This window comes from Schistocerca cancellata, chromosome 1 (assembly GCF_023864275.1).
Source record: "Schistocerca cancellata isolate TAMUIC-IGC-003103 chromosome 1, iqSchCanc2.1, whole genome shotgun sequence".
Lineage (NCBI taxonomy): Eukaryota > Metazoa > Arthropoda > Insecta > Orthoptera > Acrididae > Schistocerca > Schistocerca cancellata.
The window spans coordinates 541,050,111-541,068,900 of NC_064626.1; the positions used below are offsets into that span (position 1 = coordinate 541,050,111).

The 18,790-nt window shown below is 41.5% G+C and overlaps 1 protein-coding gene across 1 annotated transcript in view; it reads left to right on the top strand.

Moving 5' to 3' along the window:
• Positions 1-13,181: 13,181 nt before the first annotated feature.
• LOC126189278 (odorant receptor 2a-like) overlaps positions 13,182-18,790 on the top strand; it is a 67,578-nt gene continuing 61,969 nt past the window's right edge. The window contains exon 1 of the mRNA XM_049930933.1: positions 13,182-13,427. Within this exon, the coding sequence (XP_049786890.1) occupies positions 13,182-13,427 (246 nt within the window). The remainder of the gene's footprint in view (positions 13,428-18,790) is intronic.

Genomic DNA, 18,790 nt, shown 5'->3' on the forward strand with positions numbered 1-18,790 from the left:
TTGTGTGGCACCACATTCTGCAATTATCCTTAATTTATGAGCATAAGTGTATTTATGGAATCAGAAGAATTCGTTATTCACAGTAAAAAAGTTTTTCAAAAATTTAAAAAAAATAAGTAATTTACTAGATTATATTATTTTCAATATGTGGGAGTAAAGAACCCTCCCTGCCCCCCTCCTCATTCCTCCCTATCTTTTCTTTTAATTGCTTGTTCTTAATCATTATTAAGAAAAGCCCTGAAAATATCAGGGCTAGCTAAATTCTAGCGATGGTTCATCTTCCTCAGTTGGTCTTCCTGCGGCTCACTTTGACCCTCATCAACGTCAGTACAACCTAGAACGGGGTTTACGCTGTTCACATCACTGGTTCACTGTGCCCATAACGGTAGGTTTTTGTAATTTATTAAATTTCAAAATAAGTGCAAAACATTGAGAAATACGGTACACTAGTATATGGCTGTGTCCACGATACTCAGAGTAATTGTTCTTGACTATCAAATAGTGAGAGAATATTGTATTAAGACAAAAACTTAGTTCACATGCCTGAAACACATTTATTTCAGTACACACCAAAGATAAATTTTTTTCACTTTGAAAGTACACTAGCTGAAAGTAGTAATAAATTACAATTATAAGTAGATTAAACGCAAGAATACCAACATAATAGCCTACGCACAAAACCATATGTTACACTGTGCCTCTATTACATTGTACCCCACTTTCCCTTACTACAGAGGAATGACCTAGCCATAGTTTGTTCCCCAAATGAATTATTCCTTTTACAGTGGACGGTGCGATGTTTTCGAGCTAAAAGATTTGCAGGAGGGCTACAGTAATTTGCTAAAGTTTACTGCTTATGCGCTGTCATCAATGAAGTTGTCGATTTGCTAGCAACCTGTGCACGCATACTACTCGCCAGATTTCCATATTGCCATCAAAATTTCCCCAGAATTTTGTAAAACCCGACCCTGCCCAGCTCTTTGTAATATCTGTTATAACGTGTTAGTGGCAGAGGAAAAGCCTATCCAATTACCCACTTACGATTAACTAAGGTTTTGAACAAATGTTAACATCAGATGAGAAGTAGAATGAGAATGGATTTCAACGAACATATTAGTCCTGATTATGTTGTTATATTCTTTCAAATTATGTAACTACTTTTGAAACGAGAAACTATTTCAATTTGAAAACTGCTGAGTCAAGACTAACAACGTTGGCCGAAATGAAAGAAAGAACATATTTGTGTTCTTGTTATAATTACACCAAGAATGTGACATAAACAAGCACCACTCATGAGCCCGTAGAGGAAAATTATGGTGAAGACTGCAGAGATAGTTTGTGGGCAAAACAAAGTAATCTGATGTGAATGCAGAATGAAATGTAACAAAGGCTAGATAATGTGTTCCACAGTGTTATCGGTTAGACCAATTTCTTGACTTTTGTAGAGGTTAGTACGTTATAACTTTGTTTCTAATGATCTAAATAGCTCATCCCACTAGTTTGGCGATGTTAACACGGTCATCCTCTTCCAATATCTAGATTTTCTTGAAATTTTAGTGTGGATTCAGTGAACCGTGCCAAAAATGATTCCAGAAGACGCAGCTAATATGTAGGAGTCTTTTCTATTTAATTTTGCTGGTGAAGTGAATTACAATTTTTATTTTAATATTAATATTTCAGCTGTATCCCTTTTGAATAAAAGATGGCAACTATCAATCAATAACAATAAAAGAATAAAAACAAGGAGTTACTGCCAAAATTACATACAGGACAAGACAGTAGCACTTTACAAATAAGGCAAACGAATCATTTTTTAAAGAAATTTCCGATACTTGACTGTGAACTGTTGATATATTTTACACAGTCATGATGCCTACATTTGGAACCATTCTCAAGTGCATCTTGAAATGTTCAGATATGTCACAGACAGGTCAGACATACTCCAGCTTTTCAGCACGCCCTTGATAATGGCTCAAAAGGCCGAAATGGGAATGTGTAAAATAAATGAACAATTAACAATGTAATGGCGTAAATTTCTTTCAAAAAATTCTGTGTCTGTGATCCCCCACGAAAGAAGAGTCATTTATTGAATCAGTATTTTACCCACCTCCCCGACCGAGATCACGAGTTGACGCTAGTCTCACAGATTCGAGTGATGTGTGTTGGTAATGCAATGAGAAATGGCCGTGTACTTTTCGTGCCCTGCGTGAGTCAGTAACCATAGTCAAACCTAAAACCCCTCAACAGTGTCTCATGAAGTGAGGGAACGTGACATTATTGGTGTTGACGAATAACTAAGACAGCACGTAAGAAATCCTTTGTTATATTGTACTACCGGTTTTGGAAGTATATTGAAGGCATTTTCTAATAGGCTCTGAAAACAACATGGTAAATGCGAAGAAAACTTGCAATACTTCAATTATTTACATAATAGGGATTTTAATCGATATCTTCCTCCTCACCCCCCCCCCCAATTCCACCCACCACCTCGTCCGCCATCTCTACATCTGCCTCCTCTTGTTCCGTCTCTCTCCATCTCCTTCTCTCCCCTCTCACTGTATCCGCTCCTTCCCCTGTCTGTATCCATTTCGTTCTCACGCCCTCCTTTTGCTCATATCCTCTTCCCTCCTTCGTCTGACATTGAGCCTCGTTTATTCTTGTTGCAAATTCATATTGCCTAATATTATTCCAGTCATAAACCAACAAACCCAACTCGCAACTTTTTTTGTTTACTGTGAAAACCAATTGCAAGTTAGAGAAACAAATTACACATTGTTGTGTAATATATTAATTATAAAATATATACAATGAGGAAAAATGTTTGTGGAAGAAACAATTGTAATATGAGAAAGAAAACAAAACTGCACAATTGTCACAGCAGAGCTCAGCATACGATTTTCTTTTTCGGAGCCAGTTTTAACAGAAAGTCTGTACTTTGTTGTTAAAAAAACGCAGCCCATGTCCGTTCGAATGTCTGTTAGAAAAATGTGTAAAAATTTAAAGTAAATATGTCAAAACTTTGAGATTCTTACCAACCACATTGCCCCTTTATACATATATCAGTCTGAAGGTTTATTATAGAATCGTGCAAAATTTTGAAGCAAACTGGTGAAGAAATTTCTGAGATCGTAAAACATTTCCCATTTATACAGTTCATGTAGACCAATGTGCTATAAATATTTTAAAAATACGTAGCGTATGTCCGTCCACACGTTTATAAGAGCATCGTGTAAAAATTTGAAGTACATTGTTTTAGAAGGATTCGAGGTTTCAGGGTACAGCTTTAAACTACAAATTGTCTTCATACATAGCCTCTCCACTTCATGTAGTATTCATATACACCTCGAATGTTTATTGAAAGGTGGTGTATACGTCTAAATAGATCAAGCACTTTTCGAGATTTTTGGTGATATTGTTAAACTACGACCTGTCTTTATATAGTTGCATATATTTAGACAGCTAGAATTTTCTGCGTGTGTGTGTGTGAACATAAAAATTTTTCACGCCCAAACTACTTAATTCGTTTTTTGCTAATTATTGAAATATTAATTATATTATTTTTTACATCGTCCTGTCACATTTTTAATGTCAATTTCAGATTCTGTTAGGAACTGGTTTCAGAATACTAGGTCCTACAGTTAATAGTAGCCAACAAATTTTTTTCTCGGCACATATATATTCTTAAGAGTTAGAGTGATTGGGTGACAATGTCGATTAATAGTTTTTATAATGTATTACTTTTCTATAAAGTTTCCATGAGTTTCCTTAGTTTTACACCAGAATTGTGTTACAGCATGACTTTCCTGTTGGTAAAAGCTCTCCTGGATAACTGACTCTCTCACAATCTTCAAAATGTGCCCCCAACATAAAAAATCATAAGGTATACCGAATAGATGGAATTCCGAGGGCACCGGGTGTAGACAACAGGACGCATGGGGCAACGATGCCACACCCAATTTGACGATAAGTTCCCCGGATCCGAGGTGTTTCTGGGAGTGCAGTGTCCTGTTGGGGCAAAATTTCTTTTGTCTGCTTGTCAGACCGAATACGTCAGATGTGTTTTTAGAGTTCGTTGACCATCTTTGCATACGTCTCTGAAATACTGGTTTTCCCTTTTGGCAACACATACACGAGAATGACACCATAATTACACCAAAAGTTTCTCACCTTGACGTTGCCAACGGAGGGAGTTGGTTTGAATTTCTTCTTTTTTTGGTGATTACTGCCTAGTTGTTTCCGGCTCAAACGATCCGCCCAGGTTTTGTCGCCTCTAACGATCCGTGACCTCAGACGTGTCCTATAGTTCACTGGAAATGACGTTGCTTCGAATCTTGTGGTCTGCTGTGATCCTCTGTGGAAACAGTAGCAAACACATCTCCAATATCCAAGGGTCTCACTCTGTTACAAAGCTCAATGGTGGCTGTAGACTTAGAGCCAATTGTTGAGTTTTGAATAACAGGGTATCCGAGCGTTTCCCCATGAAGGGAGCAGTGGCTCTGGCAGGACAATCCGAACGTCGCCAAACACTGTCAAATTCTGTTCTTACTGAAGCTTCAACTTTCTTTACCCATCGACCAACAATACCATCAGTCACGTCATTACCATACACTACACAAGCTTTTATGGATGTTCATCATTGTTTCTTTTTCCCTAACCAAGAATTCAAATGGAGTATGTTTCTAGGAACGAATTTCTTCCCACTTCCATGGTTCACTAAAGCTCTGTCATCTGTCAGAATTGTTCGAAACTTCGCACCCATTTTGAAGAAATTTGAAGCACCGAAAAGAACATTTTCCTACATATATTAATGATTGTAATGAATGTAGAAAATAGGTCAGTTTTTAGTACAGTCAAGTTTATCTAATCTAGAAGACAAGAAAATGTATTTTCTTCGGGGGAAGGAAGGGATGAGCATCAGTATGCGACTCATCACATATATGATCTCTTCGTCTGGGCCCTGAAGTCCCAAGGGACGTCGACCGGTCGTCCTTTGCCTTTCGTCGTCATGCGGATGTTGTACGGAGGTCCTTGAAGTCAACACACTGCTGTACCGGACGATTGGTTGACACTCCAGACCGTGAAGCCACTACCTCTCATTCAAGTAGCTCCTCAAATGGCACCACGAGGCCCTGTGCACTGCGTACCAGATCCTTGGCGACACTGGTAGTCAAATCCGGTGCTCCGCATGGCATTAATCTACACTAACGACTCAGCTACGGAGGCGGACTCATCACGTGCACGGTTGTCTTAAATCACTTCATATGATGGCTGGAATAGTTTGTTGATAAAGTCAGCAGACGATTTACTTTCACATCATTGTCCGAATGTACTACTCTCCCGACAGTCAATTATAAATACAATACAAAGCGAAACTCTTTTCTTTGAACTTTTTCGCTGTCCCCCGTCAGTTCTGTCTGGTGAGGATCCCATGTTGCACAGGAATACTTTAGCAGAGGATGGAGTAAAGTAATGAGATACTTCCTAATATCGTGTCGGACCTTCTTTTACCCGGGGTAATGCAGGAAGTCGACGTGGCATGAACTCCGTAATTTGTCGGACCTTCTTTTGCCCGGCGTAAAGCAACAACTTGACGAGGCTTTGACTCAATAAGTCGTTGCATATCCCCTGCAAAAATATTGAGCCATGTTGCCTCTATAGCCCTCCGTAACTGCAAGGGTTTGCCGGTGCAGGATATTTTACATGAACTGACCTCTCTATTATGTCCGATAGATGTTCGATGAGATTCACGTCCGGCAGTCTGGATGGCCAAATCATTCCCTCGTACTGTTCAGAATGTTCTTCAGACTAATTTAGAAGAACTGTGGGCCAGTGACATGCCACGTTGTCATCCATGATACTTCCATCACTAAATGGCTGCAAATGATCGCCAATTAGCCGAACGAAACAATTTCCAGTATGCGATCGCTTCAGTTTGACCAGAAGACCCAGTCTGTCCGTGTATACAGAGCCCACACCATTACGGAGCCACCACCAGGTTTCACTGTGCCTTGTTGACAACAGCACTTCATGCTTTCGTGGGGTCTGCGCCACATTCGAATCCTACCATCAGGTCTTATCAAATGAAATCTGGACTCAGCTGACCAGGCCATGGTTTTATAATCTAGGGTCCTACCGAAGTGGTCACGGGCGGAGGAGACGCGGTGCTGGCGATGTCGTGTTGTTAGCCAAGGCACTCTTCTGATAACCTCTGGAGAGACAGCCATGAAAAAACTCTCCTATATGGTGATCAAGATGTATGAGACACGCGAAGTCCCCTCAGACTGAAATAATTCCAATTCCAAAGAGAGCAATGGCTGACAGGTGTGAATTTTACGGAACTATAAGTTTAATAAGTCATGGTTGTGAAATCCTGAAACGAATTCTTTACAGAAGAATGGAAAAACTGGTAGCAATTGACCTCGGGGAAGATCAATTTGGATTTCGGAGAAATGTAGGAACACGCGAGGCAATACTGAACCTTCGACTTATCTTAGAAGATAGGTTGAAGACAGGTAAGTATACGTTTATAGCACTTGTAGACTTAGAGAAAGCGTTTGACAATACTGAGTAGAATTCTAAAGGCAGCCGGGGTAAAATACAGGGAGCGAAAGCCTATTTCAACTTGTACAGAAATCTGACGGGAATTAAAAGAGTCGAGGGGCATGAAAGGGAAGCAGTGATTGAAAATGGCTTGAGACGTGGTTGTAGTCTATCCCCGATGTTATTCAATCTGTACGTTGAGCAAGCAATAAAGCAAGCCAAAAAATTAATTAAGGAATTAAAATTCAGGGAAAAGAAATAAAAGCTTTCGGGTTTGCCGATGACATTGTAATTCAGTCAGAGGCAGCTAAGGACTTGTAGCAGTAGTTGAACGGAATAGACAGTGTCTTGAATGGGGGATACAAGATGAGCATCAACAAAAGCAAAACAAAGGTAAAGGAATGAAGCCGAATTAAATGAGATAATGCTGAGGGAATTAGATTAGGAATCGACACACTTAAAGTAGAAGATGAGTTTTGCTTTTTGGGCAGCAAATAATTGATGAAGCCCGAAATAGGGAAGAAATAAAATGTAGACGGGAAATGAAAAGACAAGTGCTTTTAATGTAAAGAAATTTCTTAACATTGAATTTAGATTTGAGTGTTAGGAAGCATTTTCTGAAAGTGTTTGCACAGAGTGTAGCCATGTGTGGAAGTGAAACATGGACGATAAGCAATGTAGGGCAAGATAAGAACAGAAGCTTTTGAAATGTGGTGCCACAGAAGAAATCTTTAGATTAGATGGGTTGACCAGGTAACTAATGTGGAGGTATTCAATTGAATTGGGAAGACAAGAAATTTGTGGCAAAAACTGACTAAAATTTAGTATTGGAGGGGAGTGTTGGAAGTAAAAATCGTACAGGGAGACGAAGAGATGAATGCAGTAAGCAGATTCAGAGGGGTGAAGAGTATTATTCGGAGATGAAGAGGCTGAAAGAGGGTAGAGCAATATGGAGAACTGTATCAAACCAGTCCTCGGATTGGTACCACAACAAGAACAACAATACCAACAAGTGGCTGTTGATCGCAAATAATGAAAAGTGTAAAAACGAGTTTTAAAAGTAAGTCGTTTAATTTCGGTTACGGGATAAACAACACAAATCTAAAGGCTGTCAATTCAATTCAATACATGTGGATAACAAATATTTAACTTGGAACGATCACATGAATGAAGTTGTGGGGTCAGCAATCCAAAGACTGCATTTTTTGTCAGAACACTCAGAAGTTTCAACGAAACCACTAAGAGAACTGCCTACGCTTGTCCGTCCTGTGAAGGAGTATTCCTGTGCAGTATGGGATTGACGGTGGACAGCGAAAAAGTTCAGAGAAGCTCGTCTCGGTCTTTATTATCAAGAAATACAAGAGACAGTATCACGAATGTGACGTTCGAATTGGGGTGGGAATCATTAAAACACAGGCGTTTTTCAATGCGGTGAGATCTTTTCACGAAATTTCAGTCTTCAACTTTTTCCTCCGAATGCGAAAATATTTTGCTGTCGCCTACCTACATAGGGAGAAATGATCATTCTAATAAAGTAAGAGATACCGGAGCTCACGGAGAAAGAGTATTCGTGGTTCCCGCGTGCTTTTCGAACATGAAACGGTGGAGACATGTAGTGAAGGTAGTTCGACCAACCTCCTGCTGAGCACTTACATCTGAATTGCAGAGGTCATGCAGATGTAGATGTAGGTGTAGAAGAAATGACGTGTAGTGCCTAAAGGTTCAATCTAGACCAAACTAAAAATGTTTATTTTGTAGAGGGTTTGTCAGATGCAATAAAAATAGTTTTACTGCTTTCCATTCAGTAACTGAGTAACTACACAGCTAAACTTCACAGATTTTCAGTAGCCTTCATGAACTGCATCGTATTTTGATTCGTTAGGGAAAGTGCCCTACTGAGGACTGTTGGTCAGCAAACCACTAAAGGGCCTTTCGTAAAATTGTGAAAAAAAAACTAGAATTTCAAATAATCTTCACTGTTATTTTGTTACTGTTTATAACTGTGATCCAAAACAAAACTGTCAAATATATGTTTGTTTTGATAGTTCAGGCACCAAATGGTTAGGAGGGATAAACAGGATCCAACGAATAGCGGTGCGTTTCAACCAGAGACCGTTTAGTGTTAGTTGCTGCGAATACGTTACGGAGGTGCTCGAAAAACTCCAGTGGAAGACGCTACACAAGAGGCATTGTGCAGTACGGACAGGTTTACTGTTGAAATTCCGAGAGGGTAACCTCCGAGAAGAGTCGGATGTCAAATTCCTCATACAATACGTCACGGGAAATATCCACAACGAGAAAATTGGAAAAATTAAGCATAGAGTCTAATACAGGTATAGAGATTTACTGCCAACGTTCTTCCCACGCGGCATTCACTGATGGAACAGACAAGGGGTGGTCAAATACTGGTAAGAGAATCACGGTTCGCCACACACCTTCAGGTGGCTTGTGGAATGTAGATTCAGATGTAGATGGCGGAGGCTATTTCCCGTTGGATCAGTTATTTAGACATCTTCCCGTCAGTTCAAGCCATGGAGCGTTAGCCGTTCCTGTCTTCTTGTTTCCGTTGTTGCTTCTGGAACATGGGGTTTCGGATTCGATCCGGATCGCAGATTTTCTCTGCTGTGGGACTGAGTTTCTTGTTGCTCTGATCATTCTATCTCATCACTCCCAAGGCGTCTAAGTGTAGTCAAATATAAAAACTTGTAGCAGGTGTCTGAAGTACACCCACCAAAAGTGCCGAACGATTATTCCATTTTACGTATGGGGCTGAGTAAGGATAATTGCTTTACCATAAACAAGGAATATTATGGTTAAGCGTTTGGTTTTTTCCGCTAGTGGAATCACAGTAGCGAAGAATGGAGTCGTTTATTTGCACTTTGCATGAAGCAGTTACGGGGTTTAAAGGTTAGCTTGACACCTCCGTGAATCATAATCAACACTCCATACTTCTCAGTACGCGAGACATGGCGGAAAGCCTTGCCATTTAACACAGACCTCATTTCCATGGCCTGCTCCTTAGTAATTGTATTTATCACCTGTAACCCATTTTCAGTCTTTGTACGTTTATGAAAATTTCTTCCAAAACTAGAATGCGAAGAGAGTATCATTGAAACTAAACCCAGCGCCTTCGCTGGAGGGTATTTAAAGAGTACTACTTCCAAAGAAAGTTCATTAGAGACGAATTTTCACAAACATAACTGTATTTTCTTTATGAGGTTAGTATCTTTCATAGCAAGCCATGTTAGACGGCAGCAATATCAGATCCCAGAGTTGATATGAAGTCAGTATCTCTCAACCGGCAGCAAAGGCTATGTGAGCGACTGCAAGCGGAGTGCATCGGTCGACGATACACAGATCACCTCTGTGAATCATGGTGAAACGAACCACGTGCACTTCGACCGTTCACAGTTGGCGTTTGTTGCAGACATACTGAACAATGCAAAATACATCCACTACAAAATTCAGCGAATTTTGTTGTTCTTGGAGTGCGCTCTTCCTATACGATGAGAAAGTCCACCAGATTTTATATTTAACCGAAGTGCTCCCAAAACCTACGTTAACATTTTAGGCCAACTTGATCACCATGTTGCAACTTCCATTTAGGAAGAAGATTCACGTAAGATACTGCAATTATATTCGAAGACACTCCGTCCGTAGTTGTGTGACTGTGTGATGATAACAATCAATGTAATATGTAATGGAAAGTTGATTCATTCAAGGACACTTGCTCAGTATATCAATCTTTCATTATATTGGTGTTACAGCAGCCTACATAACAGTCTTATCTCTTTCGAAGACTCCAGAAGAGTTCTGTAGACGAACATCTCCTGATTGCAATTAATTGCGAAGTGGTCACCTCTTACCAGTGCTGCCTGCCTGCATGCAAAAATCAACGACAGCAAAAAATTAATGTGGTTCATCCCGTTTGACAGACTTTTCATTAGTACTGGAACATTAAAAGTTTCTTTACGCTTCATTGCGGCACAGTCGACGTTACTATCGTTCTCGTGGAACATTTGTTATCCATAATAACCTGCTGGGTTCAATTAGTGAAACATTCTTTAAGTGAAGCACATATCTGCGAAGATACTCCATATGATCTGTGTTGCCAACTGCCGGATGGGAGTAGATAATATGGGAGTATGAGATGAGAGATGGATAGATATTTGCCACTGTCGCATTGTATTATCATCGCTTTATCTAGACAGAGCGTATCACGCCCTCGACTTCGATCGTGCACGCCATTCGGAAACATATTGTTCGCAAAATACCGTAATTTTTTATAAATCATCAGTCTTCTGTCTGGTTTGATGTGGCTAGTCACGACTTATTATTTTGTGCAAACCGCTTCAGCTCAGAGTAGCAACTGCAGCAGTTATTTGTAAGACGAATCACCTTCTTTTTGCTTGCAGTTCCTCCCCTACCAGCTCGTCTAGGACCGTGCAAGTTATTCTTTGCTATCTTAAGACAAGTCATAATACCCTCTCAATTCTGCTTGTCTGTGTCCTCCATATCTTTCTATCCCCCACATTTCTGTGGAGAAGCTCTTCATTCCTTATCAGTCCATTAAATTTTCAACGTCGACCTGCAGAGCCACATCTCCAACATTTTGATGATCCTCGCCCCAAGTCTTCCCACAGCCCACGATTCACTTCCATACAATGCTGTGTTCCAAATTTACATTTTCAGAAGTATCTTTCTCGCATATGACCAATGTTTGATACTAGTTGACATCTTTCAGTTATAAATGCAGTCTCTTCCTCTTCCTATCTGCGGTGTGTGTCGTTCTGCAATCGTTCACCCAGTGCTACTTTGATTCCCAATTATCCGAACTACTGCACTTCTTCTGTCTCGTCGTCCCTAATTTTAATCTTAAATTTATCACTTAACACATTTCCGGTACTCCTCACGACTTTCTTCTTTCTTCGGTTTACCCTAATCCATATTCTACACTAATCAGACTGTAAATTCCATTCAACTGGCCCCCTCCAAATTCTGTATGAGAGCAGCAACATCATCAGTCCTACCGTTGTTATCTTTCACCCTATTTAATCCCACTCCTGAACTTAACTTTTATTCCTGTCAATGGTTCTTTCAAGCATAGATCGAACTACTGGCCATTAAAATTGCTACACCACGAAGATGACGTGCTACAGACGTGAAATTTAACCGACAGGAAGAAGATGCTGTGATATGCAAATGATTAGCTTTTCAGAGCATCCACATAAGGTTGGCACCGGTGGCGACACCTACAACGTGCTCACATGAGGAAAGTTTCCAACCGATTTCTCATACACAAACAGCAGTTGACCGGCGTTACCTCGTGAAACGTTGTTGTGGTGCGTTGTGTAAGGAGGAGAAATGAGTACCATCACGCTTCCCACTTTGATAAAGGTCGAATTGTAGCCTATCGCGATTGCGGTTTACCGTATCGCGACACCGCTGCACGCGTTGGTCGAGATCCAATGACTGTTAGCAAAATATGGAATCGGTAGGTTCAGGAGGGTAATGCGGAACGCCTTACTGGATCCCAAAGGCCTCGTATCACTAGCAGTCGAGATGACAGGCGTCTTGTCTGCATGGCTGTAACGGATGGTGCAGCCACGTCTCGATCCCAGAGTCAACAGATGGGGACGTTTGCAAGACAACGACCATCTTCACGAACAGTTTGACGACGTTTGCAGCAGCATAGACTATCAGCTCGGGAACCATGGCTGCGGTTACCCCTTACGCCGCATCTCAGACAGGAGCGCCTGCGATGGTGTACTCAACGATGAACCTGGGTGCACTAATGGCAAAACGTCCTTTTTTTCGGATGAATCCTTTTTCTGTTTAAAGCATCATGATGGTCGCATCCGTGTTTGGCGACATCGCGGTGAACGCACATTGGAAGCGTGTATTCGTCATCGCCGTACTGGCGTATCACCCGGCGTGATGGTAGGGGGTGCCATTGGTTACACTTCTCGGTCACGTCTTGTTCGCATTGACTGCACTTTGAACAGTGGACGTTACATTTCAGATGTGTTTCGACCCGTGGCTCTACCCTTCATTCGATCCCTGCGAAACGCTACATTTCAGTAGGATAATGGAGGACTGCATGTTGCAGGTCCTGTACGGGCCTTTCTGCATACAGAAAATCTTCGACTGCTGGGCTGCCAAGCACATTCTCCAGATCTTTCACCAACTGAAAACGTCTGGTCAATGGTGGCCGAGTAACTGGCTCATCACAATACGCCACTCACTACCGTTGATGAACTGTGGTATCGTGTTGAAGCTGCATGGGCAGCTGTACCTGTACACGCCATCCAAGCTCTGTTTGAGTCAATGCCCAGGCGTATCAAGGTCGTTATTACGGCCAGAGGTGGTTTCTCTGGGTTCTGATTTCTCAGGATCTATGCACGCAAATTGCGTGCAAATGTAATCACATGTCAGTTCTAGTATAGTATATTTTTCCAATGAATACCCGTCTAACATCTGCATTTCTTCTCGGTGTAGCAATTTTAATGGCCAGTAGTTTACCTTTCAGTCCCATTACTAGACTTCAGTACTAACGTTAAGGTTGGAGTGGTGCCTGTGAACAGTGTTGCAGTCCAGCCTCGTAGCCTGTGCTCGGTGCCCTCGCAGCCAGAGAGACTGCCATGCAGCCAGAGGCAGCGGACGTTGAGTGGCTGCTGGGGCCCGGGGCGTCGCTGCGGCGCCTGGCCGGGCTGTGGCGGCAGCAGCAGGACCACTCTGGCCGCCTGCGGGCAGCTCTCACCCTGGCCGCCGTCTCCCTCCTGCCGGTTTCCGTCGCTCTCAAGATAAGCATGGACCCTCCGCAGGAACTGGACGAAATCACATTGTGCGGTTTTGTTGCCTTTATTTCCAGTGGAAATTTTGTGAAGGTATGTCTTCAATAGTATCTATATCAGTTTATATATGCCCCAACTGATGTTGGTCAACCGGGAAGGAAGGACAGCGCCCACTGTGAAGAACACACTACAGTGTATCACAGTAATCCCTCCACCTGTTCACAGTTTCAGAACAGATGAATGATTTACTCAAGAGAAAGAGCTCCATAAATTGAGCAAACCAATAACGCATTGTTCCATCTCTGCCCTTTTGCAAGCAGTTGTTTGGCATCGACTCACAGTGATGCTGGATGCCTTCCTATGGCCATCGTGCCTCATTCTATCCAACCGCCGGGTCACATCATCAAAATCCGGAAATGGTTGGACGGCCCTGCCCATAATGCTCCAATCTTCTTAAACTGGGGAGAGATCAGCAACCTTGCTCGACAAGTCTGGCAAGAACGAAGACAAGAAATAGAAACTCGCGCCATGTGCGGGCGGGCAATATCTTGTTTAAATGTAAGCCCAGGATGACTTGCCTTGATGAATAAAAAAACGAGGAGTACAATATTACCGATGTACCGATGTGCTGTAATGTTACCGCGGATGACAAAGGGATCCTGCTATGAGAGGAGGTGCCTGACTAGACTTTCGCTTCTCGTTGTCGGGCGATATGGCGGGCGACAATCAAGGTTCTATCACAGTGCAGTCTGGGGCGTCTCCAGACACATCTTCGGCCTGGAATCTCATTGACTGGAATTCAGTTGGCTAAAGTGATGGGACCAGCTTCGAAGTGAGCCCCGATGACCAGCATAGGCCTATCTGAAGACGCCACAGGCAGTGGTGGGATACCAGCCGAACCGTCACCCACCATACGGCCCAAGAGCCGGAGTGCCATTTCATTCCTTAGCAAGACATCTTTGGTTGTCATTCGCGGCAGCCTTACAGCTCAACGGTACGAGAGTCTATGATACATTTTCTTGCCCTTCCTGGCTAGCCACCCCAGGCTCACATTTCAGCAAAATAGTGCAATCACACACACGGCAAGAATTTCTACTGCTTGTCTTCGTGCTTGTCAAATCCTACCTTGCAAGCAAGGTCACCCGATCTCTCCCCAACTGAGAACGTTTTGATCATTATAGACAGGGTGATATAAACAGCTCTGTTGTGTGATGTCCTTCGGTTAGATAGGTTTAACTAGTTCTAAGTTCTAGTGGACTGATGACCATAGATGTTAAGTCCCATAGTGCTCAGAGCTATTTTTCCAAACAGCTCGGGATTTCAATGGCTTAACGAACCAATTACAACTTGGCACGATATCCCTCAGGAGGAAATCCAACAAGTCTCTCAATCAATACGAACTCGAATAATTGAGTTTATAAGAGTCACACGTCGAGCAATGCGTTATCGAATTGCTGAATTTGTGAAGCTCTTGCTCTTACGATAGTCATACAACTTTTCTGTAACTGTAATCACTTATTTCTCTGTAGCTGTAGGTCACTTGTACTGATTTCCATCCCATTCGGAAAATTCCTTCTTGACGATTCGTTTCTTTTTTTTTGTGTTGGGGTATACTCAGTATTATATAACATTTCTCGGTCTTGGAGCCATACCCCTTACCCCACACTTCTCACCTTAGCTGAACGCAGTAGCTGACACATGATGCACTATAGTGGAGTGAGGCAGGTATGATGGATGCTACTAACCAGTTATAAGCATCGCGGTAGACTGCGCTAACTGAACAGCCTTGTGTTCTGATTAGTTAAAGCAGTAAAAGAACGAGGGATTACCCTTTCGGCTGCATGTTAAACAAATGGTTCAAATGGCTCTGAGCATTATGGGACTTAACATCTAGGGGACTTAACATCCCCTAGAACTTAGAACTACTTAAACCTAACTAACCTACGGACATCACACACATCCATGCCCGAGGCAGGATTCGAACCTGCGACCGTAGCTGTCGTGCGGTTCCGGACTGAGCGCCTAGAACCGCTAGACCACCGCGGCCGGCTGCAAGTCAAACATTCTAAATTAATGTTTAGATTTTGATACTAATAATAATACTTTACTCAAGACGGCTAAACAAAAATAACTGGAAATACTTTTAGAGAAAAACAAATTTCTAATTTTAGCGTTTGAAGAAACGAAGTTCCTACATGAAAATGTAGAAGGCCCTTGTAGCTACAGAATCTTCAAAGGCAAACGAGCAATGACAATTATGAATCAGACCCCATTACTGCGTACAGCTTTCTATGTTCATAAAAGTATAATAGCATATGTAGCAGAATCTAAATCCACCTAAGAGAGAATATCTTTCCTATCAATTAAACGCAAAACAATATATCAATGAAGCAACAGGAAAACTCCACAAATAACAGAGGAATTATGGGATCTTTTAGGAACTGAAATATACAAAACACGAATGAAGAACACCATATGCATAATAAGTGGCTTCTACGATTTGCAAAGAACTTGTGGAGACATGGCTGGACAGCCTTAATTTTGATACCATAGGTTCCTCCTAGTTTTCAGAGGAATGTCTTCTAGCATCCGTGGGAGATCTGCTAGACGGCTGCGATACTTGTGCGTATTCAGTGTTCTGTCTATGAAAAACGGATCTATGCGCTGATACTTCACCATCCCACACCACACGTTAACACTACATAGATTCTGACGTTCTACCTGACGAAGCCAACGAGAATTATCAGCGGACCAATAGTCCATGTTTTCACGGTTTACCTGGCCATGTTTGGTAAATGTAGGCCGGCCGGAGTGGCCGTGCGGTTCTAGGCGCTACTGTCTGGAGCCGAGTGACCGCTACGATCGCAGGTACGAATCCTGCCTCGGGCTTGGATGTGTGTGATGTCCTAAGGTTTAATTAGTTCTATATTCTAGGTGACTGATGATCTCAGAAGTTAAGTCGCATAGTGCTAAGAGCCACTTGATAAATGTAGATTCATCACTAAACAAGATTCATGATACGTCTGGAGAATCCTGTCTTAATGGCCGTGTATAGAATTTAACACGATTCTCACAATCGTTCCCATGCAGCTCTTGGCGGAGAGAGATGTGACAGGAACGGAACCCATGTAGATGGAGAGTTTGTAGGGCACTTGCCTGACTCACGCCACTTCCTCGCACGACTGCGAGGCTGCTAACGTGCGCATCAACTGCAACAGCAGCAAAAACATTAATTTTCTCCTCTTCTGTCGTCACTTGTTTCCTTGTTTCAAGTTATCTTGGTGTTACACTACCACTTTCACGTAATTGGTGGTAATGGTTAAAAAATAATTGGCGAGATGTTTGACGTTTTTTCGGATATTTTGTCACATACGCCTTTCAAGAATGAACTGCACTCATCCTGCACTCTCCATACACCATGAGCATGTCGGCTTTTTCTGCATTACTAAATCCCATCGTCCACTCACGACCTACAGCTTGGACTGTCATACGCTAACTGACTAAGGAGTCGAAATCCATTCAAGGAGCACGCAAGCACACTGTAAGCAATCGTAAGAGCATCGGACCTAGTAAACAGAGATGGGGGAAACTCTTCTTTTGAGAGATTTGATCAGAACTGGTCACTCATTGGAATGAACTAGTTCTTTTTCATGGTTCACCACTTACAATGCACTCACAAAAATAAGTAAAAGGAAGGTACTGGTACATTGCCTTTTCAATTCAAGTCACTAAACCTGTATTTTTACCTGATTTGGTCGTATCTTGAAAGAACATATGAAGACGAACAGTAATTTTGTGCTATGTCAGTAGTAATTCTGAGATACAGAAGTTTTAAATATCGTCTACTGCAAAAGCTATAAATATTACAGCAAAATCCTAAATTTCTTTATCAAGTGAACAAATTTTAATAATGAAAACTAATTCTTGTCATATTTTGATATTTTTATCGCAAAAAAACACAACATAAGAATTATAACAGCTGTAACTGAAGTGTATCTGCAGTCATCATTTACATTCAGTATTACCATATACGTTCCTATAAAAGAAAAATTAACCAATATTGTCATTTAGTCTATGAATGAAATTTGATCCATTTTAGTCTATGTAAGTCTCTTCCTCTCCTCAGTGCATATTTGTCCTGCTTTTGAAAATATTTCACAGGCTATTCACGTTTCTGTGATGTGTAATAACACCTTTAGAACCAATTCTTACTGAGCTGGCCACAGCAAATTTTTCGTTTCCCACCAGTTTAACGATTCGCTATTTGTAGGCAAATATCCTTCCAATAAATATTTGTTCAGTTCGGCAATCGCAACATTTTCCGGGTTGTGACTTGCTCAAGTTGACTAATAGTTTCATAGAGCTCCTGCCAGACTGAAGAAGTCTCATGTGTAACGGTGGTAACTGGGTGAGACATGAGTTCTGTTTTTTCTTATTGAACAACCAACGCTTTCATTTCTGCAACAGCCTTCTTCTAGCAGTCTTGAAATGTTTTGTCATCTTAAAATCTTTGCCTTTGAACCGGGGATCCAGTAACGTTGCCTGATAAATCATTTCGTTGCTGGAGATATCACCAAACCACTCTGATAACCCTTTAAGAAAATTATCAACCAGGGACTGTTTCTTGAGGATATTCTTCATTTTTGTCTTTAAAAGGTTTTAGTTGCCGTTCCATTAATCTTGGAAAGATTTTTATTATTGAAACTGAGACTGTTTTCTGTAAGGGCACCTCTTCGGTTACTGCATAAAAACTTTCAAAATCTGTAAAACCTATTGCATCCTCTCCCAGTCTGTATCTTTTAAGCTTATGGTGATAGATTTTACACCTAAAACAGCGAGTTAAGAAATTATGGGATGTGTATTTAAAGTAAATACGACGCACTGCCTTCTCGGTGGCCGAAAAATTTTTAATTTTTACTAGAAATAAATTTTAAAGGCTGCACATCCAATGGCATATATTTAGTTAGTGTGAACAGCTTTAAAATATTAAAAAATTACTTACTCGTTGTTGTAAATGAAAAGCAGTTGGGGGTAAAGGCACCGCAAAGGAGATAAATCAGGACTGGGTCCATAACCTAACGACAGTGTTTGGCTGGATAGTGCTTGGCTTTTTGAGAGGATACCTTCACCTGAGGTGGAAGCAGAAGTCAGTGAGCACAGTTCACGAGAACTGATTTTTGGAATTTCTGAATTGTTTGATGGCGATCTCGATCGGCTTCCCGACCTACGTTTTTCCAGAGGTACTGTAGGATGCTCCGATTTTAAATGTATCTTCAGGTCTGATGGTAAGGAATAAGCCATGACAATTATCTGCTGACAGTAGCGGCATTCTCCTTTTTCTTCTATTTTGGTAATATGGTACAGAGCATCGCTCGTAATTCTCCTAGGCGTAGACAATGTGGATAACATATTGTTGTGCAGCACTGAAAGTACACTGGTAAAATTATAACGTTTGC